The sequence below is a fragment of the Onychomys torridus genome, chromosome 10, assembly GCF_903995425.1.
Source record: "Onychomys torridus chromosome 10, mOncTor1.1, whole genome shotgun sequence".
Classification (NCBI taxonomy): Eukaryota; Metazoa; Chordata; class Mammalia; order Rodentia; family Cricetidae; genus Onychomys; species Onychomys torridus.
The window spans coordinates 82,501,831-82,517,853 of record NC_050452.1 but is presented as its reverse complement, the minus strand read 5'-3'; the positions used below and the strand labels follow the sequence as shown (position 1 = coordinate 82,517,853).

At 46.8% G+C, this 16,023-nt stretch overlaps 1 protein-coding gene across 1 annotated transcript in view; it reads left to right on the top strand.

The window, feature by feature from the left end:
* Fras1 (Fraser extracellular matrix complex subunit 1) overlaps window positions 1–16,023 on the top strand; it is a 417,436-nt gene that overhangs the window by 227,135 nt on the left and 174,278 nt on the right. Inside the window, exons 19-20 of the mRNA XM_036200993.1 lie at window positions 8,778–8,918; window positions 12,824–12,967. Of these exons, the coding sequence (XP_036056886.1) occupies window positions 8,778–8,918; window positions 12,824–12,967 (285 nt within the window). The remainder of the gene's footprint in view (window positions 1–8,777; window positions 8,919–12,823; window positions 12,968–16,023) is intronic.

Genomic DNA, 16,023 nt, shown 5'->3' with positions numbered 1-16,023 from the left:
TGAGCACGGGGCCTTGGAAGGAACAGCTAAGAGTTAAGCAGTGGCGATCCGTGGGTTCCAGTAGAGGATGTGGGTTCTCAGATTCTTCCAAATGTGCGAGTCTGTGTCCTTGTGGTGAAGTAGAGCAGTGCAGTTTAAGGCCAGGTCATCCAATTAAACAGCTTGCCCGTGGAGATGAGGACAGGCTGTGAACATGGCCCAGGTGATTCGATTAGCCATGCAATTGCCCCAGTTCCGTGGCAGATTAGCAATGCATTCTTTCAGTCCCCACCAGGAGGATTAAGGTTGACATTGTTGTGAAGAAATTCCAGATTTTATGTTTGCAGTTGAACTTTGTTTCCAGACTGTCTCCCTTGTCTCAGGGGAGATCCATTTTGCAGGGTGCTTAGAGTGTGAGCCGCCCTGTCCCCTCCTTGCACTGGCTGACTCTGTGCTCATGCTGGTAATGGAGTTTCCAGCCACCCCAGCTTTGCAAGTCTTCTTTTTCAGTCTCTAGCTGAGCCCAGCTTCTCCAGGAAAGTCTTACCTACTACACAGAAAAACTGCACACACTGAGTTTAGTCTAGTCTTATTTCTTAAAGATAAATTCACCCATTATTTTGGCTTATTAATTAATGTCCTTTAGGTGAACAGGAAGAAATACAGCATTTCGTGTGTGTTTTTATCTATTTTGCTGTTGCTAAGACTCACCAAGGACCTCTAGGCGGAGTTTTAATTAAAGAAATAGATGGGCAGGAATCTGCCTGCACCACTCACGAATCTGAGCCTGCTTATGAAGGTGGAATCCCTTTACAGTAATTGAATAAAACATATGGAATCTATATTAAACAATTATCTTTAATATGGTCCCCAAGGTGCTGACAGAGCTGCACAAATACGTGCCTTCTGATAACGTTCAGTCCCGTTCACTTCTCCCCTTCGGCCCTTTAGAGCCTGGGCATGCCAGGCTAGGGGTGGAAGATGAAAAGATGGAGACCGTGCCTTGAGGCACGCCTGCTCACACAGGAGGAACTGGTGTCTGACAAGGATTTAGAAGCTCCTTGTGTGTGCTGAAGTACAGGACAGCACGAGGGGAAGAGATGGCATGCAAGAGGCTGGCTCTTGAGGAGAGGCATGGTGAGGACAGATTAGTGGGTATCCCTCAGGAGAAGATGGGAAAGGGCATTTGAGGGTAAGCAGACTGCCAGTGGTCAACCTGGAAAGTCTGGAGGAGTGCAATAAGTCTGTATTTCTACCGTGAGAGACCAAAGAGGGGAAGTGTGAGGGTGTCACTGAAGAGGAGCAGTGAGGATCTCACTGTACAGTGTCCTGTGACCTCACTGCACAGTGCCCTCTAATCTCACTGCACAGTGCTCTGTGACCTCACTGCACAGTACCCTGTGACCTCACTGCACAGTGCTCTGTGATCTCACTGCACAGTACCTGTGACCTCACTGCACAATGCTCTGTGATCTCACTGCACAGTACCCTGTGACCTCACTGCACAGTGCTCTGTGACCTCACTGCACAGTGCCCTGTGACCTCACTGCGCAGTGCCCTGTGACCTCACTGCACAATGCTCTGTGATCTCACTGCACAGTGCCCTGTGACCTCACTGCACAGTACCCTGTCACCTCACTGCACAGTGCTCTGCGACTCACTGCACAGTACCCTGTGACCTCACTGCACAGTGCTCTGTGACCTCACTGCACAGTGCCCTGCAACCTCACTGCACAGTGCTCTGTGACCTCACTGCACGGTGCCCTGCGACCTCACTGCACAGTGCTCTGCGCTTACCAAAGAGGCTGGAGCTAACACTATTGTTGGCCAGCCATTTAAAGGCCTGGTGTATGGGAAATAATTTGCTTACTTTTCACTGTGTAAGTATTTTCTGCTGGTTTTCTGGCAGATAAATAGCGGATAAAGGGATTGGCTATAAGACTGGGCCACCAGTCCTTGCCATGCATTATCTTGAAGGCCTCACTAAGGGGTTCTGGGAGTGGACGCTCAGGCAGACTTGATGGAGACGTAGGAAGTAGAGGCAGCAGAAGTAGAAGTCTGGGGTCGTCTGTGTTCGCATGTGGAGTCTGGGGTCGTCTGTGTTCGCATGTGAAAGCTGGAACATGGTGGGCAGTGGTGAGGGGCAGCTCACAGCAGACATCGGGCAGGGAGTCGAGTGGGAGTGGCAGTGAGGGGGGGACACAGTCCCCAGCATCTGCCATGATTGACACTGAAAATAGCTAACGCGGATAAGAAAACATTGCATGTCTCTCTCCATGGGACCCCCTCCCCGTGTGTGAGTGTGTGTGTGTGTGTAAGAGGCAGGGGGCGCACACGAAGACTGTTGAAGGGGTCCTGTAAGAGGGGAGGGTGATGAAGGAGGCTAGTAGGAGGTGAGTATGAGAAAACTACAATGACATATATGGTTAAAAATGCTGTGGTGAGGTCCATTATTTTGAATGCCAACTACCTTTTAAAAAAAATAAAAAATTAAAACAGGGAGTACTTTAAGGCTAAGAAAAGTTATTTTTAAAGAAAGCAGTGGACAAGGAGTATTTGGAAAGGGGGGCTATGAGATCCCCAGGAAAGGCCATATGGAGATCTCCCGTTGGCAGTGGATTTATTGGTGTGCGCAAAGGCCAGCTCTGTCCTCATAAATTCTGGAGTCAGCAGCCCAGAGGTCAGGAAAGCTGTGTGCAGGTCTACCAGAGTGAGAGGAGAGGGACCAGAGGGGAAACGTGGGGAAGCTTCCGTGTTTATGCAGAAAAGCCAGAAAAACGCTGAAGAAATGATCAGAGAGAATGGCAAACTGAATTTGATGTCTACATTTCCATCCACCTGCCCGCCCTTCACACACCTCCTACCCACCTGCTGAGCCCGTAGGTCGTCACTCATGGGGCATCACTGAGCATGCTCAGAACAGGGGCGAGGCCAGAGGCACAGGAATCGGAGATGAAAAAGATTGACCTTCACCCTTGCAGTCGGGGCAGGGTGGGGACACATGGAAGTGATGAATCATTTTAAATGGGGCTGGGGGCGAGAAGAAGGAAAGTGAAATTGATTTAAACTAAACGCAGTTACATTTTCATCCTGCTTCAGTAGCCCCATGCTACACCCCGGAGGATTTTGACATCTGCATCCTATTTTGACGGATGTCTACCTCAGTGTTCGCTTTTGACACGGACAGCCAGGATCTCTTACATGATTTGAAAGCCGGGATGCAGGACCACTTTTTTTTTTTTTTCCTGTCATTAAAAAGTAGTCATATCCACATTCAAAGAGAGTCTAAATTGGATGTCTTCATCAGGCCCCTCCCCATGGAGATTGGGGAACCTTATAGAAGAGAGAGGGAGGAAAAACTGTAGGAGTCAGAGGGGATGGCGGACAGAGGAGAATCGGGGTTTGTGTGGGCTCACAGAGCTGAAGCAGGAGGCACAGGGCCTGCATGGGCCTGCCTGGGTCCTCTGCCTGGGCCTGCCTGGGTCCTCGGCCTGGGTCCTCTGCCTGGGTCCTCTGCATGGGTCCTCTGCCTGGGTCCTCTGCCTGGGTCCTCTGCATGGGTCCTCTGCCTGGGTCCTCTGCCTGGGTCCTCTGCCTGGATCCTCTGCATGGGCCTGCCTGGGTCCTCTGCATGGGTCCTCTGCCTGGGTCCTCTGCATGGGCCTGCCTGGGTCCTCTGCATGGGCCTGCATGGGTCTTCTGCCTGGGTCCTCTGCCTGGGTCCTCTGCGGGTCCTCTGCATGGGTCCTCTGCCTGGGTCCTCTGCCTGGGTCCTCTGCATGGGCCTGCATGGGGCCTCTGCATGGGTCCTCTGCCTAGGTCCTCTGCGGGGCCTGCACGGGTCCTCTGCGGGGCCTGCACGGGTCCTCTGCATGTATGCAGTGTGTGAGCCTGGCGGTTTTGTAGGACTCCCAACAGTGGGAGCGGGTGTGTCACTGACTCTTTGCCTGCTCTTGGTACTCTTTTCCTTCTGTTGGTTTGCCTCGTCCAGCTTCGGTGTGGGGGCTTCTGCCTTGTCTTGCTGTACCCTGTTTTGTCTTATTTGGTTGCTATCTCTTGAGGCCTGCACTTTGCTGATGGGAGATGGGGGGGAGGCGACCTAGAGGGGAGGGGAGGTGGGGGCAGGGCTGGGGGGAGTAGAACTGTGGTCTGGTGTGTCCTGTGAGAGAAGAATTCATTTTCAATTTTAAAAAGTAAGATAATACATCAATTAAAAACTAAGAGAGAGAGAGAGAGAGAGAGAGATCAATTTAAGACCAAAGCAGCAAGCAGGACCAGCAGGAGCGGCTGTGTTCTGTGTGTTCTCTGCGGCTCTGGTGTAACTGCCATGGTCAAGCTGCCTGGACTTTACAGCCAGCTAAGAACTCCCTTCTTTCAAGGTCTATGCAGTTCGTTTATACGTTTTCAGAAATATACTTAGCCAACAACTGGAAAGCAGACCTCCGAAAATGTTGTATTAGTGGAGGAATTATTCATACAACTTTCAAATGCCTCCATATAGGCCCAGCGATGGGGCAAGTCTTCCCTGAAGGAACTGAGACTTCAACAGAATTCCTGCAAGGAAATAGTTCCCGCAGAATGATCGCTCCTAATAAAAGTCACTGGAGTAATGTAGGCATTTCCCAAACCAGCACAAAACTGAAGTTTCATGAGATCGTTTTTTAAAGATCTAAATGCATTTGCAAATATAAAGGATTCCAGAGAAGAAGACTCAGAGAGTCTACATGCAACACTTACCTCCTTCCTGTGTCCTGTGGTGATCAGGGGCTGTCTATTTAAAACCTACTAGGAGATAAAGGGTCTTTCTCTCGAACTTCTGAGCCTGCCAACCTTCCACCTTGCATGTCTTTTTTGCTTTCCTGTTTTGTATAAAATAATAACCTCTACTCACAGTAAGCCAGGCTGCCACATTGACTTTGTGACCAAATAGAATCAAATAACTCAGGTTTATGCTCATAATGCCTTAACTTACTTTGCCCCAGTTTTCAATTCCACAGTGATACATTCTGATTCCTATTTATTAAGGCTGTATAACAGGAAGACCTGGGGATTCTAATGGTCTTAAAAAAATGTAATGTAAGCATATCAGTGCTATCATAGGTATATTTATTTAGGCCTATAGAAAATACTGCTGTTTCAGATTGCTTCTCCAGTCATCCTGGGGAAATAAAAAGCTTTGTGTTGACAATATGATTTAGCTGGGTGTTTAAAAACATTGCCACCTGATGTTCCAATACTCTCTGTTTCATTTTGTGCTTAGAGACGTAAGTGTGTGTGTGTGTGTGTGTGTGTGTGTGTGTGTGTGTGTGTGAGAGAGAGAGAGAGAGAGAGAGAGAGAGAGAGAGAGTACAAATATGCATACACCATGTACTCATGTTAGGGAGTATACACCTGTGTGTGAATACTCTCAGACCAGAGGAGGATGTTGGGCATCATGAACATTCTTTGTCTTCTTTCCTTGAGACAGGATCTCTTACTGAGCCTGGTGACTGCCCAGCCCAGTATACCTTCTGTTTTGGGTCCCTAAAACACTGGGGTTGCAGGTGCATAGGGATCATGACCATCCTTTAAAGTTTGCTGGGGATTAGAACTCAGGTTCTCATGTTTGCACAGCAAGTGCTCTTACCTGTTAAACTGTCATACCAATCCCAAGATGCCTCCTTTAATTTGCTTAAACTCTAGATTACTAACACCCCCCCCCCATTCCCGGCCATTGAGGATTCTGAAAATACTTTGGAATGAATTTCTGTTGTCTATACTACCATACTTGAGCCATTGATAAAGCAGTGGGAAGACTGTATTTATCAAGCCAGGACATGGCCCCGTGAGACTGGGCACTGGCCATTGCTTGGTAGCAGGGGCCTGGGACCTCTGGCACAGCTGTCTAAGCTTTAGGTGCTGGGTGATAGGTGAGACAAGGTGTTAGGGTGGAGATCAACCATCAGACATCAGCCAATGAGAGAGTAGTCTAATATTTCAACAGTCTATCCTTCAGGACCTGGCTATCCTCACTGAACAGCAGTTTCTTGTCCTGTTAAGATTATTTGCTCCATTATTTTAGGGGTTTATAGAACCAGACACCTTGATGGTGCAAAATTACACATGGTTCCGCCAAGTCTGCAGGACTTCTAAATCCTCAGGGTGTTTGGTAGAGGAGACAAGAGAGACAGAGAGGAGCATTTCTACAGTCTGGAGGGTCTTGTCCATTTGACAGAGACTGGGGGTCATCTGGATGGACCGGATCCTGATCTGGGCCCCCTTCAGCACAAGTGTGAATTAATGGAAGAACCTGTAGAGGAGGTGTTGGAGGCGTGGGTTTGGTTAGTTGGCATATGAAACACACACTCCCAAGCTCATCGCTTACAGTCTTCAGGAATATAGCCCTGGGAGGGTAGTTTCTGCAGAATAAGCATTTTTCCAGCTGTCAAAGAATCAGAAATAGAGAAAATAAAAACACATAATTCATGCTCTCAGCAGCAGTGGGAGATACTGCAGCCTGGGAGTTGTACCTGAGGCCTTTACTCAGGTGTGGCTGGGATCGCTGCTTAACAGTGCAGAAGCTAATTGCAGCATGAGTCACTATGAAGCGTTCGGTTCATTTAGAAAGAGAGAGTGTGTGCTTAGTTTTGGCATGGGCGGAGAGAGAGGGCGGGAGGGGGAGGGGGGAGGGATGGGGGCAGGGAGGAAGGAAGAGGCATCCAAGTTTAAAACTAGCTCTATATATGATTATGTAGCTTTTGAAGTTACTTCTCTCACAGGGCGTAATTTACAACCAGGTTCAAAGATTAAGCAGTCTAAAACTTAAGTAAAAATAAGTATGAGCTGGTTTGCTTTTGCAAATGAAATGCTGGTTTGCTGGGTGCATTGTGTAAGCTTGGGAATGAGAAAGGAATAAAGGAAAAGGTTAAATTCAAAGGTCTCACGCGTTGCAGCCTTACACATGGTTTACCTGCTATTTAACTTGACTGAGATATCTCTCAGAACAGAGATTATTGTCTATACAGGCGACTTTCTCAGTGGTGTTTTTTCTCCTTTCTCCTTCATTTTTTAAATTTTTTTCTTCGAGACAGGGTTTCTCTGTGTAGCTTTGTGCCTTTCCTGGAACTCACACTGTAGCCCCGGCTGGCCTCGAACTCACAGAGATCCGCCTGCCTCTGCCTCCCAGGTGCTGGGATTAAAGGTGTATGCCACCACCGCCTGGCTCTCCTTTTTTAAAGCCAGTTTTCAAAAAACAAAATAGGGGTTCACTCCTGAGGCTCTCTGTCTCTGAGTATGGAAATGAAATCCCATGAAATCCCACACCCTCGGTTAACACTGAATGCATGTCTATTGGTGGTCTAGTTAAGGTCTTACTTAGGCAGCCATGTTGTTGAGGTATCACCTGTGAAGCTTCCCTGTCATTTCTAGGAGCCACAATCTCACAGCAGATTTCCTGGTCCTCTGGCTCTTAAAATCTTCCTGTCCCTTTTTTGACATGTCCCCTGAGCCTTTGGTGCAGGAGCTGTGTTGTAGATGTATCCACTGGGACTGGGTGGGTACCTTCGGAACTGTTTTTCTCTGCAATTTTGACCAGTGTGGTCTTCTGAATTGCTCACCATCTGTTGTCTGGAGCAGCTTCTTTGAGAGCTACTCTTCTCTGGGGGGCAGAAGGATAAATATTTAGAATGCAGTTAAGTATTCTGTTGATGTAGTGAAGTGGTGGCAGGGGGTTCTGCTCGAACATTCCTCACCTCTAGTCCTGGGTAGGTTTCCAGTATGAGGCATGATTTCTCTCCTGCTGAGTGAGCCTCAAGTCTAGTTGGACAGTCTAGCTGTTGGTTACCACAAAGATGTGCGTGCCGTTATTACACCCTTAGGGATTTCTCGTCATGATGGTCATTGTTGTTGCTCATAATCATCACAGCTGAGTGAGACTATTGATGGCTTCTCTCCCTTTCCAGCTTGCATAGCACCTTCTAGAATTATGAAAGCTATTCCTTGGGGAGGAGGCATCCAGGGACCCTTAAAGATCTGGTGAATGCCAGCTGAGATGTTCTTTCTCTTTGTTCCTATGACACCTCTAGGAACTTGTAACATTGTGCTGTTCATAATTATAGCCAAGGTTTATAAAGACCACACCGTGTATGTAGAGATTGTACATGCATCTGTTCCATTGCAGTGTTGAATCCCTGCTTTATAGAGGAGGAAGCAAGAGTCTCGGATGTTTCCGATTTAGCTGAGGTCACAGAGCTACAGAGCAATGCTCACTCTCTGTGCTAGACTTTGCCCTCATCCCACACAAGCGTGTCCTCTTGCTTTGAGACTGACTTTGTATTGCTCCAGTGTTGATGAACTCTTTCCATCCTGTGTACACTCAGCCTCCACCTTAGAATTGGCATTGTGTGAGCAAAGCACCTCCCATCCATCCATCTCTCTCTCTCTCTCTCTCTCTCTCTATCACACACACACACACACACACACACACACACACACACACACACACACACACATTCTCTTTACTTCAAACAGTCTGTGGAGCAGCCTGGTTTCCAGAGTGACAGCTATCAGGGGTAGCAGAACTGTTCATGGTTTCTGGTTCTCTATTTACATCATCCAGCATGGGGAGAAAGTATATGGCTGTAAGAGTTGTCTGTCTGGTGGCTTTTGTACCTGACTCTGTAGGATAATGCCTTTAGAGAAAAGTATATATAGTGTGTCGTGGTATTGGGAAACCCAAGTGAATAGACAGAGTGGACTCCAGTGGGGCAGCTACTGTCCTCATGGGGAGTTATCCTAATCATCTCCTCTGCTCTTCTCAGCTTGCGACCCATCCTGCCTCCTGTGTGCAGGGAAGACCCCTCACAGCTGCACGGTCTGCCGGCCTGCCCACGTGCTACTAGCTGGGCGCTGCCTCTCCCACTGTCCAGAGACCCACTTTGACCTGGAAGGTACCTGTACAGGTGAGTGTGTGGCCCGCTGGGACAGAGTCCCTGTTCTCACATTTGCTTTTCCTTGTGCAAGCAGACATTTGAGGAAAGACTTCATCCTACCAGTGACGGGGCTGGGCTCAAAATCCTATTCTCACACTCGACCCCGTAAAGGGGTAGTGTGAAGAGAACAGGAGGGTTAATCTTCCCACGAGGACGCATGGTTAGTGTGAAAATGATAAACAGCTTTGCCCTATAGACTGTAATACTTAAATAAACTCACTCGGTGCTAGGTTTCTCTTGTCTGGGAAACAATCACACCAAGAGAACTTCTCTCATAGAGTAAATAAAACATTTACGTTGTGTAAGAGCCAGAGTTTAGCTCAGCATAACTCTTGGTTACCATGGCTCTTTTTAAAGCTTAAGCTTTTTTTTTTTCTATAGTTCTCTCAGGAGTCTGTGCTCAGTGTACCGGATCTGAAAGTTCAGAATATAAAAGAAGATAGGGCTGTGAGGGTGGAAATCGCACAACTCAAAAACAGTAACTACTAACCCGGTGATAAGCTCTTTGAGCTATCTTTTATGTCTGGTGTCCAGTAACTGAGAACACATTAGAGTTGTGCTTTTTTTTTTTTTGGTTTTGGTTTTTCAAGACAGGGTTTCTCTGTGTAGTTTTGAGCCTTTTCCCTGGAACTCACTTGGTAGCCCAGGCTGGCCTCGAACTCACAGAGATCCGCCTGCCTCTGCCTCCCAAGGGCTGGGATTAAAGGCGTGCGCCACCACCGCCCCTCGAGTTGTGCCTTTTTATATTATCTCCAAATATTAAGTCATAAGTAAATCTCCATATTATGAAAAATCATAGTGAGCACTGTGTGCATTTACATAATTTTTTGCCATCCTGTTCTCCATACTCTGCTGTTTTTAAGTCCCCATTACTTTTCTTCAGAAGAGCAGGAAGGATTTGAGATGTGGGCCTGAGACAGACTCATTCAGGAGCCCTTTTACTTTCTCTCAGTGAGGCTCTGCTCTGATTACCTACTGCCACCCAAAGTAATGGCTTAAAGCAACTCAAAGTTTGTTGCACGGAAGCAACAGATTATTATCTTTTGCAGTCCCTGGGACCCATAGGCTCCCTTAGGATCCTTTAGGCAAGTTTAGATATATCATTAAGTTAGGTAGGTCTAGAATCCCTTCCGCCCCCATTTTATGAGGCCAGTTCTTGTGCTCACTGAACTTGTTCCTCACAATAGGGCAGTCTCTGTTAGTTAGCCTTCCTCCAAGGCAGCTATCTTTCCTTGAAGAGAATATTCCAAGAGACCTCAACAGAAGTTACTAAGCAGGAGCTTCTTGGGAGCTCACCTCGGGAGGCTCACTGCCCCTTCTCCATTGTTTAAAGCAAGGCAGCTTAATTTGAGGGGTGAGGTCGTAGAAGTAGAATGGCTGAGGGCTGAGGCCTTGGAGACCAGCTTTGGAAGTGTATGTTATAGAGGGCCAGGCACAAAAGACTGTTAAGGATGGTTTCCCGCCTTTCTTCCCTTGGCGACAGCAGAAAAAAAGCAAAAGAGAAATGAGGTGTTTATTTCCTTCTTTGATGTGTCTTCCCAATGAAAGAGCATCCCTACATTCCATAACAGGGATTGCTGAAATTACAAGTTCATATCAGCAAGGCATTTTATTGGAATTGGCAAAATAATAAAACTTAAGTCCCCTAGGGTGGTGCTGTTTATTCTTAGACCTGGAAGTGGAATAGACAAGCACATTCTCTCAGGAGTCTACTTTGCTTCCAAAAATAGACATTTGAGGCTAGCTGACAGGCAAAAAGCTTGTTATGATGAAATCATTTTCCAAGAATTTGGGGAGTCAAAATGTGTAGTAGACTTATGAAATATTTTCAGCTATTTTGTCTTATGTGTGTGAGTGTTTTGCCTGTGTATATATCTGTATGCCAAGTGCTTGCCTAGTGCTCAGAAGAGAGTATCAGTTCCCCTGGAACTGGAGTTACAGACAACAGTGAACTGCCATGTGGGTGCTGGGAATCAAACCCAGGACCTCTGAAAGAGAAGCCAGTGCTCTTAACCAATGAGCTATCTCTCCACTCCCGTGAAATATTAAAATAAACAAATAAATAAATGAGCATGTATTAGATTCTTCTGGCCTAAACTCCAAAGAGCAAATGTAGTGGGAATTTGATATAGACGACTGGATATCAGTGTTATTTCTATTCTGCAATTTTCTTGTTTCTCCCGAATACCTTTCTAATCTCTGGTCCCTGGGCAGCTGTACTTTTAAGTACCCATCAGCTCTGCAGGGTAATGGCTTGCTTTGTCCTTAGCTGTGCCTTTGAAGACATCCTCTAACTTGAGAAGCCATTATCCAGGCCCCCCGCAGTTCCCGTGTGTAAACCATTTGAGTGTGTAAACCATTTGAAGGCAAGCCTCTGTTGCTCCACATCTCCCCTGTCAGAGGATGGATGGTCTCACCAGAAGCATGGCACACAGGTCACTGTAGACATTCTGGAAAGCGGGGAGACCGGGTGGTAGAATTATCCTTGGAATGCCAGCATCCTCTGGACAGTTCTCAGAGTCTCGGGAATGTGGACTGACCTTCTAATCAACAGTTTGTTTTCTTGTCCCCACCTTCTTTTGAGAAAATATCTTACCTCCTCCTGGCCTCTTGCCAGAAGGGAGAGGCTTTGGTCTGAGTTGCAGCCTGCTTCTTCACTCCCAACAGCCCCAGGAGGGGGAGTATATTGGTGTTAGCAAGCTCTCCACTGCACCTGCTCTCCGCCCCCACCCCTTGGCACTAGACAGGCTTAGATCTCCTCTTCCTGACTAGGAACACAGATCTGCCACTTGCCTTGGCAACCTGGACCTGTTGCAGCCATGACCTGCCTGGCTTCCTCCCTGTCTGTGTCTTTATTACCTTCTCCTTTCAGAGGCTCACCTGGATTTTTACACTGCTGTACCTCTGATTAATTTGGTGGTTTTCTGAGGAAGACGTAACTTGGCCATAATTTTGACTAAGGCTTTGAACTTCAGATGCAGCACACGATAACCTCCAGAAGGAAGATTGTTTTTCTGTTCTTTGTATTTAAATAAATATTACTGATTAAACTGATAAAAAGGATCTAAGATGAGGCCTGAAGGTAGAGCCTGGCTGGTAACCCACTCTGGAGGGAAGGCTCAGTGCCATGTGGTGTCTGGTCCCTTCTTTGCCTGCCAGGAGTTTCTGAAAAGCAAAACTCCCTCTCCTTTTTGCTCTCCTCTCTCTCTCTTTGTGTGTGTGTGTGTGTGTGTGTCTGTCTGTATCTGTGTGTGTGTGTGTCTGTCTGTATCTGTGTGTCTGTCTGTCTGTATTTGTGTGTGTGTCTGTGTATCTGTATCTGTGTGTGTGTGTGTGTGTGTCTGTGTGTCTGTATCTGTGTGTGTGTGTCTGTGTGTCTGTATCTGTGTGTGTGTGTCTGTCTGTCTGTATCTGTGTGTGTGTGTCTGTCTGTCTGTATCTGTGTGTGTCTGTGTGTCTGTATCTGTGTGTGTGTGTGTGTGTGTGTGTGTCTGCCTGTCTTTCTGTGTGTCTGTCTATCTCTGTCTCTGTCTCTCTGTCTCTCCCTGGTGTTTTGAAGCAGGAGATGCTTGCCAAGCCTGGATTTGAATTTCTTAGTCACATATATGTGGATGCCACTCTGGAACGGGTGACCAATGATTCAGATTTTTATAGCTCTAGATCCCTGTTCTGTTTGTGGACAACATCCTCTTTTACTTCAGAAATGGCAGTTGTTGGGTCAAGTCTAGGTATGTGGCAGGCATGCTCAGGAGTCTTCAGCAGACAGCCAGAGATAGACATTTGTGGGGTGCATGAAATAACACATGCCTGTGCATACTGAACTGTGTGCATACTGAGCTGCTGATTCTAGTCCTGGCTTTTGTCCCTCTGCTCAGCGTGCCACCCATCCTGCCGGCAGTGCCAGGGCCCTCTGGAGTCCGACTGCGTCTCCTGTCACCCCCACCTCACACTCACCAGTGGGCGCTGTACGAGCAGCTGCAAGGAAGAGCGCTTCCTGAACCTGGTCGGGTACTGTGCTGGTGAGTGATGCGTCTTTGGGGTCCTGGGGGATTCTGGGGCAGCTGCAAGGGCCTTCATACCAGGCAAAAAGGGTAATGGTCCACGTGGCTCAGACTACAGACACGTTTTTTCCAGAAACTGATTTCAATATGTTCCCTCAAACACTTGGTAAACGGGGATTCAAATGTAACCGTTTTTGTTTGCTTACCTCCTTCCTTCCTTCCTTCTTCCTTCCTTCCTTCCTTCCTTCCTTCCTTCCTTCCTCCCTCCCTCCCTTCCTCCCTCCCTCCCTCCCTCCCTCCTTCCTCCTTCCTTCCTTCCTTCTTCCTTCCTTCCTTCCTTCCTTCCTTCCTTCCTTCCTTCCTTCCTTCCCTCTCCCTCCCTTCCTTTCTCTCTCTCCCCTCTCCTTCTTTCTTGTTTTGAAATAGGGCGTCACTTAGCCTAGTGTATTAGTTACCTTCCTATTGTCATAAAATGCCAAAGTGACTTGATATAGGAGGATTATTTTGGCTACAGTTTGAGGACACAGTCCATCACGAATGGGAAAATCTGGTGCAGGAGCTTAAGATGGCCAGTCCCCTTTCACCTGCACTGAGGAGGCAGGGAGAGGCGAACGTTGGTACTTCCTTGCTTTCTGGTCTTCTTTCCATTCCAGACCTCACACCCATGGAACAGTGCCATGCCCCCCCCCCCCCCCCGTTTATTCACCGTGTGTCTTCCTTCCTTAGTCTTCCTTGGAAACATGCTCATTGACACATCCCGAGATGTGTTTCCATGGTGATTCAGTCGAGCTGGTAATGAAGATTAATCTTCACACACGGTCTGGGATGGACTTACTATGTATCTGAGGATGGCCTTGATCTCCTGATCCTTCTGCCCCTACTTCCGAAATGTGAGGATTACAGAGGTGCACCACCACATCTAGCTTCAGACAGACATTTAATAATGTTCTTGTAAGTGCTGAAGAAAACTAGAGAGAGTCTCATATAATGGAGAATGAAGTGATGGTTATAATACTTTTATATACATTTTAAGGAACCAAAAATGTATTTTCGAAATGTTCGTTCTAAACATGTTTTCCCCATGCTTATGTTATCTGCTCTTTGATGGGAATCTTTGCCTAGGCACAGAATTTTAGGGAGGTTCAGCTAAACGTCGACCAGTTTCCTCAGGAGATGAAATTTTTTTCTTCTGCATTGTAGAGTCCAAAGGAAGGGGTAGAGAGGAAAGGGAGGGTGAGGGAGGGGAGAAGGATTTGAAATGTCAACAATGTTGGAATCACACAACACCTGTGACTGTGCTCCTAGGCATCCACAGAACAACATCAAAATATGTTTTTTAATCTACTGATGGATAGATTCTCAGACTACAGGGATAAAAAGTATGTTAATAACCCTGCCACTAAAAAAAGTAAAGGTTATTATATATTCCACTGTCCTCTCTAAATTGTAGTGAAGCTTGCACAGGTGTGCCTGTAGCAGTGACTGCCTTTTGAGGAGCTGGGATGGGAGGCATTCTGGAATGTGCATGTAGATGGGAAAGATGAGCAAGTAGGGTCTGATAAGAGACTGACCCAGCTATGTGGCTTATACTGGGGCAGGAAGGAACTTTGGCTCAACGTCTACAAAGTAGACTTTGGCTCAGTGACCTGCAAAATCAAGAATATGGGTCCTGTATGGCCAGTGAGTCATCCAACAAGAGTGAAGATCACCACGGACATGCACTACAGGAACAGGTTGGGAAATTTAAGTTGGAATCAGAACACAAAGAGCCTGAAGTTTCAGGTAAAAATTGAGGCTGGATCTTGAGCGTCGTAAGAATTTGAGGGAGAGCTGAGCCTTGATTGAGGGTGTGTTATGTGTGAACTGTGAAAGGTAGGCTAGAGTAGAGAGGGACTGGCTTATGGGTACTATTAGTGGTAGAGTGTGGACTATCCCTATCATGGTAGATTTCCCTGTTCCGGTCTGTTTTGCATGTGGACCCTAAAACTTTGTTGCTATGACATAAATGTTTTTATAAGGAGATTGAAAAGTTCTAATAGTTAATAGGCTCGGTTTCCCTCCGAAGTCCAGAGCACTCTTTGATGGTAAGTTAGGTGATTAGAAGCTACATTTTTTTAAGGCTAATAGGGACCATTATAATAGAGAATCACTGGACTGGACCTGGACTTTGGAGTCCCGTGTCTCAGAAGAACAGACCTCATGAAAATGGGCTGGGGAGAAGCCTTGACTGTCTGTGAAGTTGGGTGTGTTCTTGACTTTAAATGTCACCCCTTGCTCAGAAATACTTTTTTTGCATGGGCATTGTTATAAGTGTATTTTAGTTATGAAGCTATCAGAAAGGTGTTGACATAGAAGTTTACTTTGTCACTAAATGTATGGCTTTCTAAATACTAGTCCAGCAAGTGTTTAGTAAACCCATGTTCCTTGCCAGGCTGGCCCTGTACACGCTCTGGGGATAGAGATGACGATTTGTTACTTGCATCTAAGAAATGTAGCTTAGTGAAGGATGGTACATTTGTTTTCCAAGGCTACCATAATGCCAGAGACTGGGAGAGTGTAACGATAGAAATGTATTTTCTCACTGCTCTGAAGGATACAAGTCCAAGACTAGGGTGCCCATAGGATGGATTTCCTTTATGTCTCTCCTTTCTGTGAGATGCTTGCCCTTTTGAAACCATCTTCTTTGGGGGTGCAGGTCAGGGCAGCCTTACTCTGTAACCCAGACTGGCTTGGAAATCATGATAGTTCCCCCCCCCCCTTAATCCCCAGGGGCTGAGATTACAAGTGGGGCCTGGGAAGATTTTAAGCAGGTAGTGTCATGTGTCATCATTGCCTTTCTGTGAAGAGAAAGATTACAGAAGATGGCTTGGAAGAAGCTGAGACCAGGAAGACCTGGATTAGATAATTACCAGAGCCCCAGTGAGCTCTCGAGACAAGGGTGAAGGGAAAGAAGGGACTTGGCCTCACTAGATGTAAATGATACATTAGACTTTTTGCTATTTGTCAGCAAAAATGATCCAAGAGGGGCAATTTCATGTGGTTTAATTTAATAGAGCAACGGAAATAGTGGCTCT